Source organism: Leucoraja erinacea, chromosome 1, assembly GCF_028641065.1.
Source record: "Leucoraja erinacea ecotype New England chromosome 1, Leri_hhj_1, whole genome shotgun sequence".
Lineage (NCBI taxonomy): Eukaryota > Metazoa > Chordata > Chondrichthyes > Rajiformes > Rajidae > Leucoraja > Leucoraja erinaceus.
Window position 1 is genome coordinate 89,509,919 of NC_073377.1, and position 22,328 is coordinate 89,532,246.

Below are 22,328 nucleotides of genomic sequence, written 5' to 3' on the forward strand. Positions count from 1 at the left end.
TGATCCCTTATTCTCGAAACAGAGCAATTTAAAAACATACACATGGTAAAATACTCCTTTATCATGTCTGCAAAGGTGGAATGCAACTATATCTTCATTACACTGATTTTCTGCCTGGCAAGGATCTGCATTTATTTGCTTAATATCCTCATTCAAATGCCTAACCAAAACAAAATTCTATCTCTCAAGCATGATATCGAGCTAAAGCAGCAAGGGGCTGCAAAACTAAGTTATATAAACAAAGGTAACATTATGCTTGTCTCTCCCTCTCATCCCTTTCACATTCAACAAAGGTGTCTGTACCCAGGAAATGCCCTTCAAAGACCCTTAAGTAGCTGCATCCCACTCGTTTATAGCCACAAAATAACAATAACAATAGACAATAGGTGCAGGAGTAGGCCATTCGGCCCTTCGAGCCAGCACCCCTGCCACTATTACATCCCTTCCCATCCGCCCACAACCTCAAGCCTCACCACCACAGAACGAAAAATTGTATTAAAATAGTTTTTAGAAAAATGCACATGTTTAAGTGTGATAAGCTGGGGAGAAAATAGTTTGCTTGAGAAAAAAACGGCTCCAACAAAATAATGGAGACCCACAGTGTCCTCCCTCCTCTGGCAGCAGCTACAGCAGGGCTTCATCCACGTCCTTCAGGACAACGTTTCCACCGTGGCTCAACCTGAAATGCCAGCGTCCTCTTCGTACAGTTCAACACAGCGGCTCCACATGACATCCTAAATGCCGTTCTCTACCACTCCGGAACAGGTAAATTCCCAGAAATAAAGAAGAGGCAAAGAGAAAGAATTGTTTTTACAAATAAAAAACGCATTAAATCAGCAAGCGCTGAGCAATACAGACCAGAAAGGTTCCACATTTCCTACCCCTCTCCAAACTAAGGTAGCTCTTCCAAGCACAGTGGTAATAGGGTGTTACAATTATCTTCTGCACCCTGAGGAAAGGAAGAGAAATTCAGGTCTAGATTTCCATCTTTGGTGATTGCCAGAGTGTGGCAAAGTGAAGGAAAGGTGAGGAGAGAATCAATCTAATTAAAAATTGCCATTTTCTTATAACATGAAATAAGCAGTATTCTGGTGCTGTGGTGATTATTTTACAATTGATAAAGAGACCAATAATTGACATACAAATCTGTTGAAGTGAAAGTCTGAGTACCTTTATCCGTTAAAACTCATTTAGATTGGTAATTACATCTCACAGGTCTTGTTACTACATTAGTGGACTCCATTAGGTTACAGTCATTAGTTATGATATTTTCCAGTGAGTTTATTGGCTCAATTTTCAGAAATACACGACACAATGGGAATCTATTATTGCCACGTAACCATTAAATTTGATCCTGTGTTGGGTAAAGTGATATAGTAATAAGTGTGGCTATTATGCAAGGCATAAAATGATAAGGCAAAGATTCTTGACCAAAGCTATTCATGTGACATTAATCAGGAAATGGTGTTAGATAAACTGTTGGGACTAAAGGCAGATAGTGGGGTGCCGTAAGGCTCGGTGCTGGGACCCCAGTTATTTACAATATATATTAACTATTTATACAAGGGAATTAAATGTGACATCTCCAACTTTGCGGATGCAACAAAGCTGGGTGGCAGTGTGAGCTGCGATGAGGATGCTATGAGTGACTTGGATAGGTTGGGTGAGTGGGCAGAAGCATGGCAGATGCAGTATAATGTGTATAAATGTGAGGTTATCCACTTTGGTTTGAATAGATATGGTTGAGTCTTTTGCCCAGAGTAAGTGAATCGAGGAGCATAGGACATAAGTTTAGGTGAAGGCCAAAGATTTAATAGGAATCTGTGGGGTGTAGTGCGTGGGTCTCAAAATGAGGCAAGTAGTCTGAAGTTTGAGAAGCACTTTACTTTAATTCCTCCCGGTTCAGGGGAAGACGAAACCAGGTAAAGATGGCACCCAAACCCTGCCTTTTATACCCTCCGGCTAAGGACCGCCTCCGGACTGCGCCACTCCTGTGCCGAGGGGTTCGGCAGTATAATGGCACGACCCTTAGGAGCCGCCACAGGACCCCCCCCCAGAACCAGAGGCACAAAACGCACCGGCGGGCGCACGACCCGGCCGGCCCGCGTGCGGAAGTCAGCAGATCCCGGGGCTTGCGGGGGCGTAGGTGGAGGGACAGGTCGAGGGACCGGCGGGAGGACAGGTGGAGTGACAGGTGGAGGGAGTCGTGAGGGGGGACGCCCTCGGGGCCGAGGTTGAGCAACCAGCACCGGCTGGTCAATGTCCAGGTGCGCCGGCTTTAAACGGTCAATCGACACGGCCTCCGGCCGGCCCCCCATGTCCAGGACAAAAGTCGACTGCCCGTGTTCCAGCACCCGGAACGGGCCCTCGTACGGCCTCTGGAGTGGCGTCCGGTGGGCATCACGGCGCAGGAAGACGTATGGGCAGTCCGTGAGGGCCATTGGCACGTGTGGGAGAAATGTCCCATGGCGGGACGTCGGGACGGGTGCGAGCCTGCCAACTCGCTCGCGAAGGCGTTGAAGGGTGGAGGAGGGCGTTTCCTGCTGCTCCAGCGCCGACGGCACGAACTCCCCGGGCACTGTGAGTGTCGACCCGTACACCAGCTCCGCCGATGATGAGGCCAAGTCCTCTTTGGGAGCGGTCCGGATGCCCAGCATGACCCACGGCAACTCGTCCATCCAGTCCGGGCCGGTGAGTCGTGCCTTCAATGCTGCCTTCAGCTGCCGGTGGAACCTCTCCACCAGACCGTTAGCCTGCGGGTGGGAAGCCGTGGTGTGGTGCAGCTGCACCCCCAGCAAGCGAGCCATGGCTGACCACAGCTCGGAGGTGAACTGTGGCCCCTGGTCGGAGGAGATGTGCGCCGGCACCCCGAAGCGAGCAATCCAGTGCGCGGACAACGCACGAGCACACGTAGCCGATGAGGTGTCAGCCAACGGAATGGCCTCCGGCCACCGCGTGTAGCGGTCCACCATGGTCAAAAGGTGGGTGATGCCCCGGGACGGTAGAAGGGGCCCCACAATGTCCACGTGGAGATGGTCGAACCGCCGGTGAGGTAGACCGAACTCCCGGAGAGGTGCGCGGACATGGCGCTGGATTTTTGCCGTCTGGCACGGGATGCAGGTGCGAGCCCAATGGGCAACCTGCTTGCGCAGACCGTGCCACATGAAACGAGCTGCCACCAGTGCCGTTGTCGCCCGGATTGATGGGTGAGCCAGTCCGTGGATGACCTCGAACACTCTCCGGCGCCAGGTGGCAGGGACGATGGGGCGCGGCTGACCGGACGACACATCGCACAGGATCGTCACACCCCCAGGACCGAGAGGGACATCCTCAAGACGGAGTCCGGAGATGGCAGTCCGGTAGGTGGGCACCTCGTCGTCCGTGAGCTGTGCCGCCGCCAGAGCAGAATAGTCCATTCCGGGCACCACCTCGAACACGGCGTTTATAGCAGGGCGGGACAATGCGTCGGCCACCTGGTTCTCTTTCCCCTCGACGTAGCGGATGGCTGTGGTGTATTCGGAGATGTAAGCCAACTGCCGCTGCTGACGTGCGGACCAGGGGTCGGAAACCTTCTGCAGGGCGAAAGTGAGCGGCTTATGGTCGGTGTAGGCGGTGAACGGGCGGCCCTCCAGGAAGTAACGAAAATGGCGCACAGCCAGGTACAGAGCCAGGAGCTCACGATCGAACGCGCTGTACTTGGTCTGTGCGTGGTTGAGGTGCCGACTGAAGAAGGCCAGAGGCCGCCAAACTCCGCCCGTCAGCTGCTCCAGTACAGCACCAACTGCCGACTCCGAGGCGTCCACAGTGAGAGCAGTTGGGGCATCTTCCCGCGGGTGCACCAGCAGCACGGCCCGAGCAAGGGCCTCCTTCGCGCCGTCGAAAGCTGCCTCCGCCTCGTGGGTCCACTCAACGCTCTTCTGCTGCCCACCTGCCAGAAGTTGATACAGGGGCCGCATGATGTGGGCCGCGGATGGCACGAAACGATGGTAGAATGCCACCATGCTGACAAATTCCTGCAGGCCACGCACCGTGCGTGGGCGGGGAAACCGACGGATGGCGTCAACCCTGTCAGGCAGGGGAACCGCGCCTTGCGCAGTCACGCGGTGGCCGAGAAAGTCAATTTCGTTGACCCCAAAACGGCACTTGTCCAGGTTGATGGCCAAACCATGCTCGCTGAGCCGCTGACAGAGCTGTCGAAGGTGAGCGCAGTGTTCCTGCTGCGAGCGGCTGGCCACCAGGATGTCGTCCAGGTACACGAACACGAACTCGAGGTCACGACACACCCCATCCATGAGGCGCTGAAAGGCCTGTGCAGCGTTTTTGAGGCCGAACGGCATCCGAGTAAACTCGTAAAGCCCGAATGGCGTGAAGATAGCCGTCTTGGGTACGTCATCCGGGTGAACCGGGATCTGATTATAGCCCCGTACCAGATCCACTTTTGAAAAAAATGTGGCCCCAGCCAAATGGGCCGTGAAGTCCTGGATGTGGGGTACGGGATATCGATCCGCTGTTGTTGCAGCGTTCAGCCGTCGGTAATCCCCACAAGGTCGCCAGCCCCTGCTTGACTTAGGGACCATGTGGAGTGGGGACGCCCAAGGGCTGGCCGAAGGGCGGACGATCCCCAAGGCCTCCATCGTGCGGAATTCCCGCCGTGCCAGACGCAGTTTATCTGGTGGCAGTCGTCGTGCTCGTGCATGGAGTGGTGGGCTGGTAGTCGGGATATAATGTACAACTCCGTGGCTGGGGGCTGCTGAATGAAACTGCGGAGTGAGAATGTCCGGGAACGCAGCCAAGATTCGTGCGTATCGGGAGTCCACGGACGCCAGTGGCCGTCCCACCGGTTGACCCAAACGCAAAGTGATCGGCTCCATTGTAGTGGCGTTGACCAAACGCTGACGCCCGACGTCCACCATGAGGGAATGCGTCCGGAGAAAATCGGCCCCGAGCAATGGTTGGGAGACGTCGGCAACGGTGAAATTCCATGAAAAATGGCAGGAGCCAAGCACGATGGGAACCATGCGCAGTCCATATGTGCGGATGGGGCTGCCGTTCGCCGCGGTGAGGACGGGCCCCCGCTTACCGGAACGAATGTCGGCCAGCGAAGGGGGCAGGACGCTGAGCTCCGCACCTGTATCCACGAGGAAGCGGGTCCCGGAGCGCCGATCCCAAGCGAAAAGGCGGTGAATTTGGCCAGCCACCGCGGGGTCTATTGGCAGCCGGCCCAGGCGTTTCCCGGGAACGTGCATGGCTGGCGGCATTGTCGTGCTGCAGCACCCCAGCGCTGATGGAAATAGCACCAGCTCCTTGTGTTGGTGCTATTTGGAGCTTGCCTGCCCCTGCTGGTGGAGCCTGCAGCTTGCTGACGCTGGACTGCAGGTGCAGTACCCCTCACTGCCGCTGGGGGTAATCGTACGGGCCGTCGGGCTGGAGCTGTCACTCCTTCCACAGCTCCCCCGCCCCACCGGAGGAAATCGGGAGCTGCTGGGGTGACGTCATCGGCGTGCCTGCCGACGGCCAGCGCGTTGACGTCACCGGCGTGCCTGCCGACGGCCAGCGCGTTGACGTCATCCGGGCGCGTCGACCTCAGCGCGACCTCGTCTCTGCTGACGCCCAGCGCGCTGACGTCATCAGGGCGCGCCATCCACATGGCGTCGGCGCGCCTCCCGAGGGCCCGAAGGTCGGCAAACGAGGCGTCGGTGAGTTGCAACCTAATGTAGGCCGGCAGCAGATGCAGGTAAGTGTACTCGAACAACAGGCACGGCGTGTGCCCGTCTAATAACGCCACCATTTCCTTTAGGAGGGTAGATGGCCGCCGGTCGCCCAGGCCACCCATATGCAGGATCCTACCTGCCCGCTCCATCCTACTTAGTCCGTAAATTTGGAGCAGGAGCTGTTTCAGGCCGAGGTATTTATTATTGTCCGGGGGGGCTGCGAGGAAGTCCGATACTTCTTCCACCGCATCCTGGTCGAGGGCTCCCACCAGGTAATAGAAGCGGGTGGCATCGACCGTGATGCCCCGCAGGTTGAACTGGGCCTCCGCCTGCTGGAACCAGATGAGCGGCCGTGTGGTCCAGAAGCTGGGCAGTTTCACGGAGACCGCGTCCAGAGACAGGGTCAGGCTGGCGTGTGAGGAGGTAGGGCTTTGTTCGGTCTCCATCATGATGCCAATGGAGCGTCGGGGGTCACCAATATAGTGCGTGGGTCTCAAAATGAGGCAAGTAGTCTGAAGTTTGAGAAGCACTTTACTTTAATTCCTCCCAGTTCAGGGGAAGACGAAACCAGGTTAAGATGGCACCCAAACCCAGCCTTTTATACCCTCCGGCTAAGGACCGCCTCCGGACTGCGCCATTCCTGTGCCGAGGGGTTCGGCAGTATAATGGCACGACCCTTAGGAGCCGCCACAGGGGTATGTTTTTCATACAAAGGGTGGTAGGTGTATGGAACAAGCTGCCAGAGGAGGTAGTTGAGGCAGGGACTATCGCAACATTTAAGAAACAGTTAGACAGGTACATGGATAGGACAGGTTCGGAGGGATATGAATCAAACGCGGGCAGGTGGGACTAGTGCAGATGGGACATGCTGGGCCGAAGGGTCTGTTTCCACACTGTATCACTCTATGACTCTATCTTTCCCTCTCAAACCCATTCTCCTACCTTCTCCCCATTACCTCTGGCACCCGTATCAATCAAGAATCTATCAATCTCCTCCTGAAAAATGTCCATTGACTTGACCTCCACAGCTGTCTGTGGCAATGAATTCCACAGTTCACCACCCTCTGACTTAAGAAATTCCTGCTCATCTCCTTCCTAAAGGAATGTCTTTTAATTCTGAGGCTGTGGCCACTGGCCCTAGACTCTCTCACAGGTGGAAACATCCTCTCCAAATCCACTCCATCCAGGTTTTTACCAGACTGGGACAGACGGCAACAGCTTCACACTGTGTCCCAAAGCTTGTGCCTGTCCTGCATCACCCAAGGCAGCAGAGACGTTATAAGAGAGGGCAAGCACCGTAACAAAGTAGCTCACGATGGTTTGTGTAACATTCAGGAATGTCTATGCATGCCACATCATGAATATTACCGAAGAACGGTCTTGACCCGAAATATAATCTATACCTTTTCTCCAGAGATGCTGCCTGACCCACTGAGTTACTCCAGCACTCTGTGACATATCACCTATCCATGTTCTCCACAGATGCTGCCTGACTCACTGAGTTACTCCAGCACTCTGTGAATATTTTCCCTTCACCCATCTGCCCAAGCCCACTCTCTCCCCTCCTTTCCTATGTTCCTTTCCACCCATAAACCTCTCTCTGCCTTTACATTTCACTCCTCTTTCAAATCTGCTCTACTTATCAACATGCATTTTACTTCTTCTCTTTTTAGTCATAGAATGATGCAGTGTGGAAACAGACCCTTCAACCCAACTTGCCCACACCGACCGACATGTCCCATCTAAACTAGTCCCACTCACACGCGTTTGGCCGATATCCATCTGAATCTGTCCTATCCATGTACGTGTCCAAATGTCTCTTAAACATTAGGATAGTCCCAGTCTTAACTACCTCCTCTGAACAGCTCGTTACATACACCCAGCACCCTTTGTGTGAAAAAGCTACCTCAGATTCCTGTTAATTTCTGAAATATTGGTCATAAATTTGGTGCAAAAATGCTCCAAAACAAGGCTCAGAATGGATCAGAGAGCATCTAAAACCCCAGAGCTTCCAGGGCCCTTAAGCGGGCCCTAGACCCTGGCATTGAGGGACTTCATGCTTCACGCTCATGATGTGCGCAGCGCGCACACTATTTCACACTACGTTTTTTGTAATCCTGTCATGCCACCCCCCTTTTTGAAAGGTTTCGTACGGGCCTGGGGTTGATGTGGAGTTGGTAACTCCCCTGACTAGATTTCCTTGAAATAGGCCACAAATCCCAAAGGAACGGGTCAACCAATAAGGACAGGGATAAGATGAAATCTCTTCATTCAGAGGATAGGGAATCTTTGCAATTCACAAATCAAGAGGCTGTGGAGATTTACACAATATACTCATCAGAGAATGATAATTTATTTTTGGTATTAAGGGCATCAGTAGGAAATATATTTAATACTGGCTTTTCAGATTGATGACTTTTGATCAGATTTCACACAATTCTAATATATGGTCATTAACCTGAAATATCAACTCTGTTTCTATCTCCACAGATACTGCATGCCCCATGACCATCTCCAGTATTTACTATCTTTATATCAGACTCCATATTTATTATTAGATGCACATTAAAAAATGAAATTATTTAATTTGATTATTTCCCTAGTGCACATCTTCAGTCTATTTACTTTACTTTTAATCCTGTTTTTTTAACCAGATTTTGATTCCTGATTGTTTGAGCTCCTCATTCATGATTATTTGTATAGCATACCGATTTAGGAACAAGAGCTTGATTAACTGTGGACCTACTCCCAATTTTGATCATTTACTTATATCCTAAGTAGTATGCTGCTTCAAAAATCTATGCATATTTTTTCCTCAATAACTTTGTTATTTAATGCTCAATAATGCATTCCCAATATAATATAGAATTCTGCACACACCATTGGTAAAAACTCACTTTTCTGTAGTTTCAAAAATAAAGAAAACACTCCTCCCGTTTCTTTAACACAATTTGCAGAATTCACCTCAATTGTTGAATAGGATGGAATTGGTTCAGAAGATGCAAATTGTAACATGTGTGGAAAGTGGCATCAAGAAACTAGTAGAAGGGTGACAAATACCATTTTAGAAATTAGATTAGACTGAGCAACACATCGAAGAGAGTGGATGAATAATCTATAATAAAATAGTTTTGGTCATGTTTCTCAGACTCAATCAAGATGCAAACACCCCAATGCACGGTTGTGCGATGATTGGAATAACTAAAACTAACCAACAGGTCATTGTGAACATTGAAATTATGAATTCTGGAAGTTCAGCTGGAAGAAGGAGCTGAGAGATTTGTTCTTTTGTCCTGGTTGGCTGGTTAACATAAATTTGAATTTATGCAGGACTTCTTAATCTGCACTAGAAATCCTAAAACATTTTAAATGTAATTAATTGCTAGTGGGATGCTTTTATCTTTCTTATATGGATAGGCAGATGTAGTTTGACACTTTCGATGATCCCACAAATGGAAATTTGATTGCTAGTCAGACCTTTCTTGCGATTCAGGTTGAGGGATAAATCTAGGCCAGGGAAACAGTAGAACTCCTTTTCTCAAATATCATGTAAAGATCATTTACTTCAATCTAAACAGGAAGACAAGTTTTACATGGAAGGTTTCATCTGAATTTATTGACAGTGCGGTAGTCCCTCAGATCTGGACTGAAATGGCTGCCCACATTAGCTACTCAAATCCCTCAACCACTCATTTTATTACTTAGAACAAAGAATGCTATAATTGAGCAAAGATGAATGGAGCAGAGATTTGGATGACTTTAATGTTGTGAACTTCTGGTTAGATGCGAGATGAAGAAGTGTTGTATGTGATAGAGTTAAATTTCATTTGTAGATTCAAGCCTATGATTGGCTTGTGAACGTTCATGCTGGTCTGCATACTTTGATCAACATGTTGGTCGCATACTGTTTTTGGCTGCTATTCTTTCCAAACACGCATCAGGACTCCTCTAAAATACTCTGCTCAATTTAAAACACAATTTACATCTGAGTTTGGGATTTGGTGAAGAAGAAGATGATTGGAAGGACACTGAAAAATTAGCAGTTAAAAATGAAGAGATATTACTGAGTGACCAAAGCAAGAGTGTTTGTTTAAATTGCCTAGGAAAGAACTGCAGATGCTGGTTTAAATCGAAGGTAGACACAAAATTCTGGAGTAACAAGCAGCATCTCTGGAGAGAAGGAATCTCCAGAGATGCTGCTTGTCCAGCTGAGTTACTCCAGCACTTTGTGTCTGCCTGTGATCAAATTGCTGTTCTATTTCTTGCTCTGTTATTCCTTATAACTGAGAACCAGGGTGAAGGGCCAGGAACTTAAGTAAATCGCACCACATGGGGTGGAAATGAACCAAATGAAGGGCTATTAAGTGAAAACGGATTTGGGATTTAAATGCCTGAATCATGTAGATAGAAGAAAAGACTAACGTTGGGAAGTTTCATTGTTTCGGTGCCTCTTGGTATTATTTGGAAAAGGAAATGGTACTTCCTAACAGGTCATTGGAAATTCCAGAAAATAAGGATGTTGACTTGGTTTCTGATGTAAAACAAACCTATTCTTAGCCTTTAAGAGGGAACTGCAGATGCTGGAAAATCGAAGGTACACAACAAATCTGGAGAAACTCAGCGGGTGCAGCAGCATCTATGGAGCGAAGGAAATAGGGAACGTTTCGGGCCGAAACCCTTCTTCAGACTGAAGAAGGGTTTCGGCCCGAAACGTTGCCTATTTCCTTCGCTCCATAGATGCTGCTGCACCCGCTGAGTTTCTCCAGCTTTTTTGTGTACCTCCTATTCTTAGCCTTAGTTGTTGGCTCCACTGCTGCTCCATGCATGGAAACGTTTTGAATCATTTGGTTCAAGCGCCAGTACCGTATGTATTCAGGGAAACATATCTTTTCTGCTCTTGTTTATTTTTCCAGATTGTGTTCTGACACATTTGTTTACACCATTTCTTTGTTCCTCAGTGTCCCTGTACAAGTCTCTCATTAGATACAGTGCTTGTTTTCCCACATGCAGGAGGAGATTTTTCTTTGTTAATGAGATGAGTAGTTTTACTCATTGGTAATTAGCAGGAGGCTTTCTGCCTCCATGCTGACACTGTGTTTATTGTAACAGCTGGCCAAATTGGAACATTTTCTGCACAGATTGTTGTACAGTTCCAATATGCTTATAAGTGACAGACTCTATGGTAACAGATGGGAAATTTAAGGCTTGTTGGCAATCAGCAGGTTTTTGATAATGGCTTAATTACCTATGCAAATTATCTCATCAGTATGTGCATTGTTATCTTTTTTTTTAAATACCTAAATTAATTACACTAATCAAACAGTGGACCAAATAGTGTATTACTGGTGACTGGAGAATTGAACATCTTGTCAACTTTGGGAACAGGCTGATGGCTTACATGTACAAATCTGTTCAGCTGTGAATGATTCCCAGAGCGATGTAGAATCTTACTCCTGGACACTTGTAGCAATCCAAAAGATTAATAATCCTTGCCAGCTGTGTGATCACAAGCTAAGGCCATTGGCATCATTTATTTTAAACTACAAAATACTACTGCAGGAATGTAAATCCATATATCATTAAGACGTGACATTTTTCACAAATGGGAAATACCTTTTTCAACAATACAAAGGCTTAAAAGTGCTGGAGTAACTTAGCAGGTCAGCGGCATCTATATACAACATGGATAGGTGATGTTTTGAGTAACAAAAACACTTCAGATTGATTGTAGAGTGGGTGGAGGAGAAATCTGGGAGAGTGGGGAGGCAGAATGAAGTGTGGCAGGTAATAGGTGGATACAGGCGAGGGGGGAAGGTTCCATTTTGCTGAACACTTGCGCTCAGTCCAGCAAGGACTGGACCTCCCTGTGGCTAGTCATTTTAACTCCCCTACTCATTTCAATTCTGACCTTTTTGGCCTGGGCCTCCTCCATTGCCAGAGTGATGCCACACTCAAACTAGGAGGAATAGCACCTCGTGGGTAGCTTATAACCCAACCATATGAACAATTAATTCTCCAATTTTAGGTTAACCTTTAACAACCCCTCCCCATCCCATTCCCCATTCCCCCCTCCCTTTCTCCCCCCTCTCTTTCTCCCCCTTCCCTATCTCCCCCTACCCATCATCCCCTACCTTTCTCCCCCCCTCCTTTTCTCTCCCCTCCCCCTTCTCCCTCCTTCGTTTCTCCCTCCTCCCTTTCTCCCCCTCCCCCTCCCTTTCTCGTCCTCCCCCTCCCTTTCTCTCCCCCCCCCTCCCTTTCACCCGCTCTCTCCCCCCCCCCAGTTCTCCCCCCCCCCCCTCGCAATCTCTCTCCTCCCCCCCGCTCTCTCGGCTTTTTTCGCCCGTCCCTTACAATCAGTATGAAGAAGGGTCGTGACCCAAAACACCACCTATCCATGTTCTCCAGGGATGCTGTCTGACCCGCTGAGTTACTCCAGCACTTTGGGTCCTTATGTGTAAACTAGCATCCGCAGTCCAAAAGGACAAAGGACAAAGGACATTTATTGTCACATACACCATTTCTGGTGGAGTGAAATTTGAGTTGCCATTTGCAGCGCACCAATAAAAGTAAGACGCCACATTGAAAAAGAATTTAACATAAAACATAAAAACATCCCCCCACAATGGTTCCCACACTCCGACACTTGCGATGTCCTGGGCTCCGCGGGGTTCAAAGTCAGCGCTGCTGCAGGTGGACGCTCCGCAGACCCCACAGCTCCGCGATGTTTGAGTTGGCGGTATTAACACTGCGGAGCTTACCACAAGGTGACCCGCTCCACGATGGTGCTTCAGCGCTGCGCCGCTGCCGAAGCTGCAGTTCTGGCCGGTCCCGGCAGGAAATGCTGCTCCAGTCCCGTTGGTAGGCCGCGAGGAAGGGGGCGAAGATGCGGCTCAGAGAAAAGCTGCATCTCCGACCAGGTAGGGACTGTGAAATGCAGTTTCCCCCTTCTCTCTCTCTCCCCCCCCCCCCCCCCCCCCCCCCCCCCCATAAAAAAGATTCGACCTCCAAAATGAAACTTTTTAACATACTAAAAAATGTTTATAAAGGGTGAAAGGACGGACGGCTGCAGGCTGGGCAGCCATACTCGACGGCACCCCTTTGTTGATATAATTTTATTGGGACCTAACTCACTGTTACTGGTTTGCAAGTGAATTTCACCCCTTCCACCTAAAGCACAAAACTCTTCAAAGAGTTTTTAAATGGAAGTTAGATGGAAATTTTTAAATGGAAGCTAATGGAGAGACCCCTGGGCCCACTGGCTCTTGCATGTTGATTGGTACAAACATAGCTAAAAATAATTTTTAGACATCAATACCAACGCTTAAAATGTGGATTGCAAGTATGTTGGACACCGCTCATCTTGAGGAAATGCGATTCCTCCTAATGGATAAATCAGACCAATTCATAACGAGTTGGTCTCCATTCGTCGTTTTTTTGGAATCATATGGTGCAACACAATTGTAAAAAATAACTGTTTCAGGACTGGACGAGGGTTGGTCAAGATTATAAATAATGATCTTTTCTTTTTTATTTATTTTTTTTTTTTTCTCTATTTTCTCTCTCAACTTTCTTCATTTACTCATTTTCTTTCTTCACACTCTAATCCCTTAAGGGCCTGTCCCACTGAACGAGGTAATTCAAGAATTCTCCCGAATTTCCCCTGATTCGAACTCGGAGAATTACGGTAATAGCCGCTCGTAGGTGCTCGGGGCTCTCGTGGGAATTTTGCAACATGTCGAAAAATCTTCACGAGCTTACCGTGTTTCCCGAGTACCTGCCGTTAGCGTTACGAGCCGCTAAGAGACGTCCCGAGCTCAGACGTACCCGCTACGTACATTCTATGTACTTACCACGAGTTTGATTTTTTTTTAAACTCGGTAGAACTCTTGAATTACCTCGTACAGTGGGACAGGCCCTTTACTCTGCTGCAATGTTTTCAACTTAGAAACAAAACCAATATTGGTGGTGGGCCATTTGGCCTTTGTGACTACAGAGCTATCCAATGTCATTCTTGCCAGTCTCTCTTTGTATCATAATTATGTACATGTTTTTGATCAAAATCCTGCATCCATCATGACAATTCTATCAACCTCTCCCCCCCATGCCCCCCCCCCCCCCCCCCCCCTCCCCCCCCCCTCCCCCCAAATGAGACTCAGAGTTGCTGTTTGACCTGCTGAGTTCCTCCAGCAGATCGTTATCAAAAGATTAAATTGTCAGTATAGCTTGTTGTGCTGGGTCAGGGTTCATATCCAGTTCAAATTGAATGGATCCCCAGTAATTGTTAGAAGCTTGTCTGAAACAAACATAGACAATCCCAATTTACCTTTTATAACTGTCTGAAGTAGAGGAATATATGCAATCAGTGAAAGTGAACAAGGATGTGGATATAGTTTTAGGTTGCTGGCACAGTGATGAAATGCGAAAATGCCTTTCCTTCTTGTAAACTATGTTAGTTATATGAATGAAAGTGTGTCCTGAAAATAGAGATTTAAAAAATGAATTTTGCATACACAAAAACTCATGTTTCTAGGTCTTAAATATTATCTTTAAAGTTAATGTGTTGAATGACAACCAACTATTTGAACTGAAGTTCTGGACTTGCACATACTCCAAATGTGTCACTACAGTCCATCTGTAGACTGCACACAGAGTCTAATTGCTGAAAGTCCATGGCATTATGCTTGGGAATCCATTCTTGGATCCTGCAGCAGTCTGTCTTGGTGTAGGTGCGATTACCATCCCATTGATATTTAGGCTTCGAGACTTGACAGAAAAGGGAAAGATAAGTATTTTTTGAAATATTTTGATTATTAAGTGCTTATGACCAACAACATTTTAGAATGTTTTTATTTCATTTTAAATAATTTTAAGTCTTTGAATGTACAGCTATTTCAAGGTGACAAACACGACTACATTTTTTGGTAGTTTTGACCGAACCTACAGCTAGTATCGTAACTTTGGCTTCTTGTGAAGCCTGTAAGGGGTGAATGAATGAATACTTTATTGTCACATGTGACAAGTCACAGTGAAATTCTTTGCTTGCATACATTGCCAATGAAGGGCACGTACAAAGTCACAAATACACCCCCCCCCCCCCCTTTTGCTCTTTGCTCTTCCCCCCCCCCCCCCCCCCCCCCCCCCTCACGGCAGCAGCAATGCCCTTACTTCACGTGTCCATCCTCGTGCATCAGTCGGCACCATCATCGGCTGCCGCACCAAACTCTCCACAGACGCTGCCAGGTCCTCACCTGCGGTCTCTGTGGCGCTGTCCTAGGCCCCGCCACCAACCTGGGCTCCATTCAGTCCCCGGCTTCTCTGCTGCCATCTGGGGGGCATCGAGACTGCGGCGCCTCGATAAAGGCCTCCGGCCGCTTTCCTCGTCCACAGCCACAGCCCGGTGGGAAGCCAGGTGTTTTAGGGGCGGATCCTCAGGACTATACTGCTCAAAATCCAGTTGCTGGTTGCAGTTCATGCCCAGAACATGGACAGTGATACAGGAAAATGGGCCTTGTCCAGCTCATTATATCTATGTTAATTTGATTTGCAAGAACTTGTGAATATTGCAGATATTTATGAAACTTGTTTCTTATTACATTTCTTGCTTTTATTTTCCTACCGGGGGAAAGGAGTAGAGCGGGATGCCAGTAATCAAGAGAAACAAAGTTCTTCTCTCTATAATAATCATTATAGGCATTAAGATTGATCAGGTATAATAAGACTACTTTTCCAATTTTTGTTTAAAACTGAAGGTTCTGTGATCACAGGTAAATAAAGAGGTTGCGGTACAATCAAACAGTGTTTGGCAGCAGTAGAGTTGCTGCCTAACACCGCAAAAGACCAGGGCTCGACCCTGACTACAGGTGCTGTCTGTATGGAGTTCGTATGTTCTCCCTGTGACCACATGGGCTTTCTCCAGATCCTCTGGTTTCCTCCCACATTCCAAAGACGTGCAACTTTGCCAGTCAATTGGCTTCTGTAAATTGTCTCTCGTGTGTAGAATAGAACTAGTGTATGGGTGATCATTGGTCAGGGTGGACTTGGTGGACCAAAGGGCATATTTCCACGCTGATTCTCTAAAAGCAAAAACTAAAACTAAATCTCAATAATATTTTCAGCTCATTTGTCACCTACTGCAGATCTGGAAATAAGGAGGAGAAATCATAGGCAAGGCCACAACATGGGGTTGATCCAAAAGAAAGTGGTTAATGTAATCTATTATGGTAGACGGAGGAAAGACTAATACCAGAGAAGGGGAGGATAACACTGTGATTAGAACATAGAACATTATACCACTGGAACAGGCCCTTTGGCACACAATGTCTGTGCCATACATGATTCCAAATTAAACCAATCTCCACAGCTTGCATATAATTCATATTCCTCCATTTCCGGCATATTCAAGTGTTTCTCTCAAAGCCTCTTAAACACCACTATCATACTTGCTTTCACCACCACCCTGGTGCGTGATCCAGGTACTCACCACTCTCTGTAAACATACAGTACATCTATTTTAAACATTCCCCCTCTGCCCTTAACTCTGACTGATCTCTAGTATTTGAAATTTCTATCCTGGGTTAAGGTTCTAACTGTCTACGATCTGTGCCACATATATTATAGACTTCTATTAGGTCTTTTCTCAGCCTCCAACTCTTCAGAGAAAGCAATCCCAGTTTGTCCAACCACACCTTACAGCAAATACCCTCTAATCTACGTAATATCCTTTTAAACCTCTTCTGCACCCTCCAAAACCTCCACATCTTTCCTATAATGGGACGACCAGAACTGCACGCAATACCCAAAATGCAGTCTAATCAAAGTCCAGTACATGACTTGCTGACTCTTATACTCAATGGTTCGACTGATGAAGCCAAGCAAACCATGCAACTTCATTATCATTCTGCCTACTCGTGTTACTACTTTCGGGGAAATATAAAATTGGACACAAAAATCCCTCTATACATCAATGCTGTTATGGAATCCTACAAGAGGGCTCCGCCCGAGCCGGCTGCCATCCCCTTTCCTGGGGTTACGTCCATGCCCGGATGGTACTAGCCAGGGACTACATGCTGTCCACGGGCACCCTGGGGGATTTACAGGACCGCTGAGCACCGCTGGGGTGGAATGTATCCTTGACAAGGATTGTAACATAATTGTTTAATACTCAGTATATTTGATATTTAAGAATATAAGTAAATAAGCGTAAAAAAGGGGATCCTGCCATTTTCTGTACATTTGACCTCTAAATGTCCATCTGCCATTAAACTCCATCTGCCATTTCTTTGCCCATATTTGTAGCTGGTGTATATCTTGCTTTATCCTTTGACAACCTATTTAACTGTCTGTAACTGATGGAACTTGTCCTCATCCTCAACAACATCTCTTTTGACTCCTCTCATTTCATGTGAAAGGTATAACCATTGGCATTCAAATGAGCCCCAGCTATGTAAGACTTTTGTCATTTATGTCAAACAGTCCTTGTTACAAACATACACTGGCAAGATCCACCACTACCCTCTTTTTTTCTTTGAGTAAGCCAGTTCTGAATTGGCTCTACATTGGCTACTCCCCAGTGCTTCAGGACCTCTCCTGTAGTTAGAGAGGATACAAAGATCTTTGTTAGGGCCTTGGCCATCTCCTCTCTTGCTTGCTTCCTATTTACTTTATATGTACCAGAGAACACAGATTAATTGTAATTAAAAGTTCTCATTCACATTGTGGAGGGCAACAAACTACTGATGGAAAACACTGAAATATCAGTAAAATATCTTGCCTTTCCAATGAGGAACATCTGTCTGTTTCATCAATTGCAGCTGTTAAATAGAGTAATGTGGTCATTGGGTTCACAGTTCCAGCTACCCAGGCTGACTGCTGACCTCTAGTGCTGTCTATGTGGACCTGCGTGTTCTCAATGTATCAGTTTATGTTTTCTCCCACTTCCCAAAGATGTGCAAGTTAATAGGCTGCTGTAAATTGCTCTAGTGTGTGTGTGAGTAGTGTGCAGTATGCAGTCAGTATCTGCAGCGTGTTGATGGGAACGTGAAGAGAATAACATTAGATTAGTGTAAATCCAGCATGTACTCAGAGGTCTAATGGGCCTGTTTTTGTGCTGTATGGTTCTGTTTAGAAATGTAAAAGTCAACAAGAACAATATTAATCTAATTTCATCTGCTGAAAATTTTACAAATTTTGCAATGTCTGAATTCTGTTTATCTAATGAATGAGCGAGTTATTAAAAGGTATATATAATGTTGTGAATTAGCTCTGAAATAAATGTAGCAGCAAATTTTTGTATCGTTCAAGAGATTACTCCCTCTCGCCACTAAGTGGACTACATGATTAAGGAGAATGTCGTAATATGCATGTGAGCTCTCCGTCAGAGACCTTCAGAGCTTCTTCACAGATAAATCTTCATAACACGGTCTTTTGATTAATAGATTCTTTATTGTTGATGAAAAACAATGGTTCATCCAACCTTACACTCCGACTCGTACACTTTAATCTTCATTGAACTCCAGCTTATCGCTTTAAAGGTTAGAAAACTCCTCGTGTCTCCATTACACTTCGCATAGTCAAAGGGTATGCCTTCCTCATGCAAGTCCTAAACTAAAAACTAAGCTTCTGCGCAACAAACCTAGCTCCAAATACGCCCTAGAATACGTCATAAATCCCATCCACATAATTACGGGTAGTGTAAAATTTAAAGACACATGACATAATGAATGGCACACAAAATAAGCCAAATGGCCACTACAATATTTAATTGCCTTACATTTGTTTAACTGCGAGAATCTTTCAAAAACTGAAAAAAAAATAGATGATTGAAGTGGTGAAGAAGTGATATAAACTGAGTAGACAAAAGTGCTGGAGAAACTCAGCGGGTGCAGCAGCATCTATGGAGCGAAGGAAATAGGCAAAGTTTCGGGCCGAAACCCTTCAGACTGAAGTGGGATGGGGAGAAGAAAGGAAAAAGGAAGAGGAGGAGCCCGAGGGCTGAGGGAGAGCTGCGAAGGGGAGGAGACAGCAAAGGCTACCGGAAATTGGTGAATTCAATGTTTATGCCACTAGGGTGCAGACTGTCCAAGTGGAATATGAGGTGTTGCTCCTCAAATTTGCGATGATCCTCACTCTGGCCATAGAGGAGGCCCAGGGCAGAAAGGTCGTATTCGGAATGGGAGGGGGAGTTGAAGTGCTGAGCTACCGGGAGATCAGGTTGGTTAATGCGGACCGAGCGGAGGTGTTCGGCCAAAAGATCGCCATACCTACGCTTGGTCTCACCGATGTAGATCTGCTGACATCTAGAGCAATAGATGAGTTTGGAGGAGATGCAGGTGAACCTCTGTCGCACCTGGAACGACTGCTTCGGTCCTTGAATTGAGTTGAGGGGGGAGGTAAAGCGACATGTGTAGCACCTCTTGCGGTTGCAAGGGAAAGTGCCCGGGGAGGGGGTGGTGTGGGAGGGAAGGAAAGAATTGACCTGAGTAACTGGGCGAGAAGGAGCAGAAATAGATCACAAGATAAAAACGTAAAGAACCAGCTGAAGATTGCCTGTGCAATGCAGTATGTTTAATTTCAAATACAGGTGCACAACCTTTTATCCGGAGTTCCGGAAACCGAAAAGCTCCGAAAACCGGACATTTTTCCCAGGATGTCGTCTGCACACCAAAGCTTGCGTTTGGCGCCAAACCTGACCCGAAATGACCCACGGTCAACCCAGGTCTGTACTACTGTAGCGGCTGCCTCCTCCCTGGAGACCGGGGAGACACTTAAACATCTGTAAATCATTGCTTAAATATTAGTCAGTTTGTTTGGAGGGCTTTTATGTGAGGGGGAGTGAAGGGGGAAACTTTAATTCTTAGTCCCCTACCTGGTCGGAGAGGCAGGGAGTGGGCAATGCTGGATTTGGAGCGCCGCGCAGCCAGGGGTAGAGTTGCCGGGGTCGGAGCTCCAACCGGCGCCGCCCGTGGCCGGACGCCCGCAGCCCCCAGCTCCGCGATGTTGGGAGTCGGCGGCCACAGCGCTCCAGAGCTTACTGCACGGCGACCCGGTAAGGCATTGCCCGCTCCCCGCCTCTCCGACCAGGTAGGCGACTAAGAATTAAAGTTTCCCCCTTCACCTCCCCCCCCCCCCCCTCACCACATAAAATCCCTCCAAACTAACTGACTAACATTTAAGCAATGATTTACAATGATTCCCCAGTCTCCGGGGAGGAGGCAGCCGCTCCAGACTTTTCAAGCCGCCCGCGCTACCTACCTAATCTACGCTAAAAATCTTCCATTCGGAAATCCGAAAAATTCCGAAATCCGAGAAGTGTCTGGTCCCAAGGGTTTCGGATAAAAGGTTGTGCACCTGTATACCAAAATAAGTTATCTTTGAATCGCAGTCAGTGGAACTTTCCACAATTAAACACAAAATTGCATAAATCAAAACTGTTTACTGGTGAAAAAGTTTGGATTTTTCCCTCAATATTGTTATCTTTATCACAAATAAAAATTTAAATGAGTAGGTATTCTTCATTCTTTGACAGAACTTTCTGCAGGATATAATTAGATTATTTTTGTCAACATAAATATGTTAGGCGATTTTGGTTGAATGGACCTGGCGTTACGTACTGAAACAAGAATAAATCAATACAATATTAGAGTGAGCCAAGTTGAATTACTGAACTTCATATAGACTTATATCAAAGTTAAATGTAGATTTCAAAATTCTTTCCAAAATATTAGCTATGAGATTGGAAAATATTTTACCGCAAATTATCTCTGAAGATCAGACAGGTTTTATTCAAAATCGTTACTCATACTTTAACGTTAGGAGATTAATGAATATTGTATATACAGCGTCAAATAAAACCCCAGAATGTGTCATCTGACTTGATGCCGAGAAGGCGTTTGATAGAGTAGTTTGAGAATACTTATTCAATACACTTGAAAAATTTAAGATTGGTCTAAAATGTATTTCTTGGATCAAGCTGATATATCATATACCTCAGGCTTCTGTACTTACTAATAATCAGAGACCCCTTTTTTCAGGCTCTTTCAAGGTACTAGACAGGGCTGTCCCTTAAGTCCTTTACTATTTGATATTGCTTTGGAACCTTTGGCCACTGCTATTAGGGAATCCCCTAATATTTTTGGTATTGTCAGTGGGAATAAGACACATAAGCTATCTCTTTATGCAGATGATCTGTTATTATTAATTTCTAACCCTGAGAAATCTATTCCGGCAATAGTAGCACTACTTAATCAATTTAGTAGTTTTTCTGGTTATAAACTAAATCTTAGTAAGAGTGAGCTTTTTCCATTTAATAATCTAGTTTCGAATTATGGACAGTTTCCACTTAGATTGACTACCGAAAGTTTTACTTATCTAGGTATTAAGATCACCAAGAAACACAAGGATGTATTTAAAGCTAATTTTATGCCTTTAATTGACCATATTAAACAACAGTTTACTAAATGGTCACCAATGTCCTTATTCTTAATCGGCCAAATCAATGCTATTAAAATGTTCATTTTACCTAAATTTCTGTATTTATTTCAGACGATACCAATTTTTATTGCCAAATCTTTCTTTGATATTATAGATTCCAAAAATGTCTTCATATTTATGGCAGAATAAAAATTCCAGACTAAGTAAAAAATACTTACAGAAATCAAAAAAAGATGGTGGTTTGGCACTGCTGAACCTTAGATTCTACTATTGGGCAGTCAATGTTCATTATTGAACATTTTGGACAAAAGATTTAGAAGATACCCAATGCCCAGGATGGATAATCCTTGAACGTGATTCCTTACAAAGGCTATCATCGTTACCTTTTACAATTACGAGATTGAATAAATATACGACTAACCCAATAATGACATATGTTTCGAATATGGTTTCAATTTCGTAGGTTTTTTGGACTAAATGATTTTATCTTATCGAGTCCTATCTTATCCAATTTTCTCTTCCAACCTTCTAGTACTGATCAAGTCTTTTTGTTATGGAAGAGGAAGGGACTAGTAGCTTTTCGTAATTTGTTTTTGGATGGTTGTTTTATGTCTTTCGAACAACTCTCCAATAAATATAATCTACCTAATTCACACTTTTTAAGATATTTACAAATTAGACATTTTTTGAAGGCTACTCTACCCCTTTTTCCGCTACCACATCAAACCAAAATTTTGGAAATTATTTTTACATATGAACCCTTATCAGAAAGGATAATAACAACTATTTATGAGTTGATTTTTAAATTACAAATAGATATATTTGATAAAATTAAGAATGACTGGGAAAGAGAACTCCAAATTTCTCTATCTATAGAGAAATGGGAGAGGATTCTTCAATTAGTCAATACCTCTTCAATGTGTGCAAGACACGCTCTGATACAATTCAAGGTGGTTCACAGAGTTCATATGTCAAAAGATAAGTTAGCTCGTTTCTATGGTCATATAAATCCTACCTGTGACAGATGTAACTCTGAAGTGGCCTCACTGACCCATATGTTTTGGTCCTGCCCACTTTTAGAAAAATATTGGAAATACATTTTTGATACTATTTCTGTAGTCTTAGGTGTTGATTTACAACCTCATCCTATTACTGCAATTTTTGGGCTACCAATGTTAGATTTTATTC

At 46.0% G+C, this 22,328-nt stretch overlaps 1 protein-coding gene across 10 annotated transcripts in view; it reads left to right on the top strand.

Annotated features, from left to right (window-relative positions):
* Positions 1–22,328, top strand: part of LOC129699015 (LIM domain-binding protein 2) — a 497,462-nt gene that overhangs the window by 471,733 nt on the left and 3,401 nt on the right. For 2 of the 10 annotated variants that reach the window (XM_055638633.1, XM_055638651.1), the window contains exon 13: positions 622–765. The exons of 7 other annotated variants lie outside the window; for them this stretch is intronic. In XM_055638633.1, coding sequence (XP_055494608.1) covers positions 622–738 — 117 coding nt within the window. In that variant the 3' untranslated portion in view covers positions 739–765. The remainder of the gene's footprint in view (positions 1–621; positions 766–22,328) is intronic. One more of the 10 variants, XM_055638643.1, reaches the window with a different exon arrangement.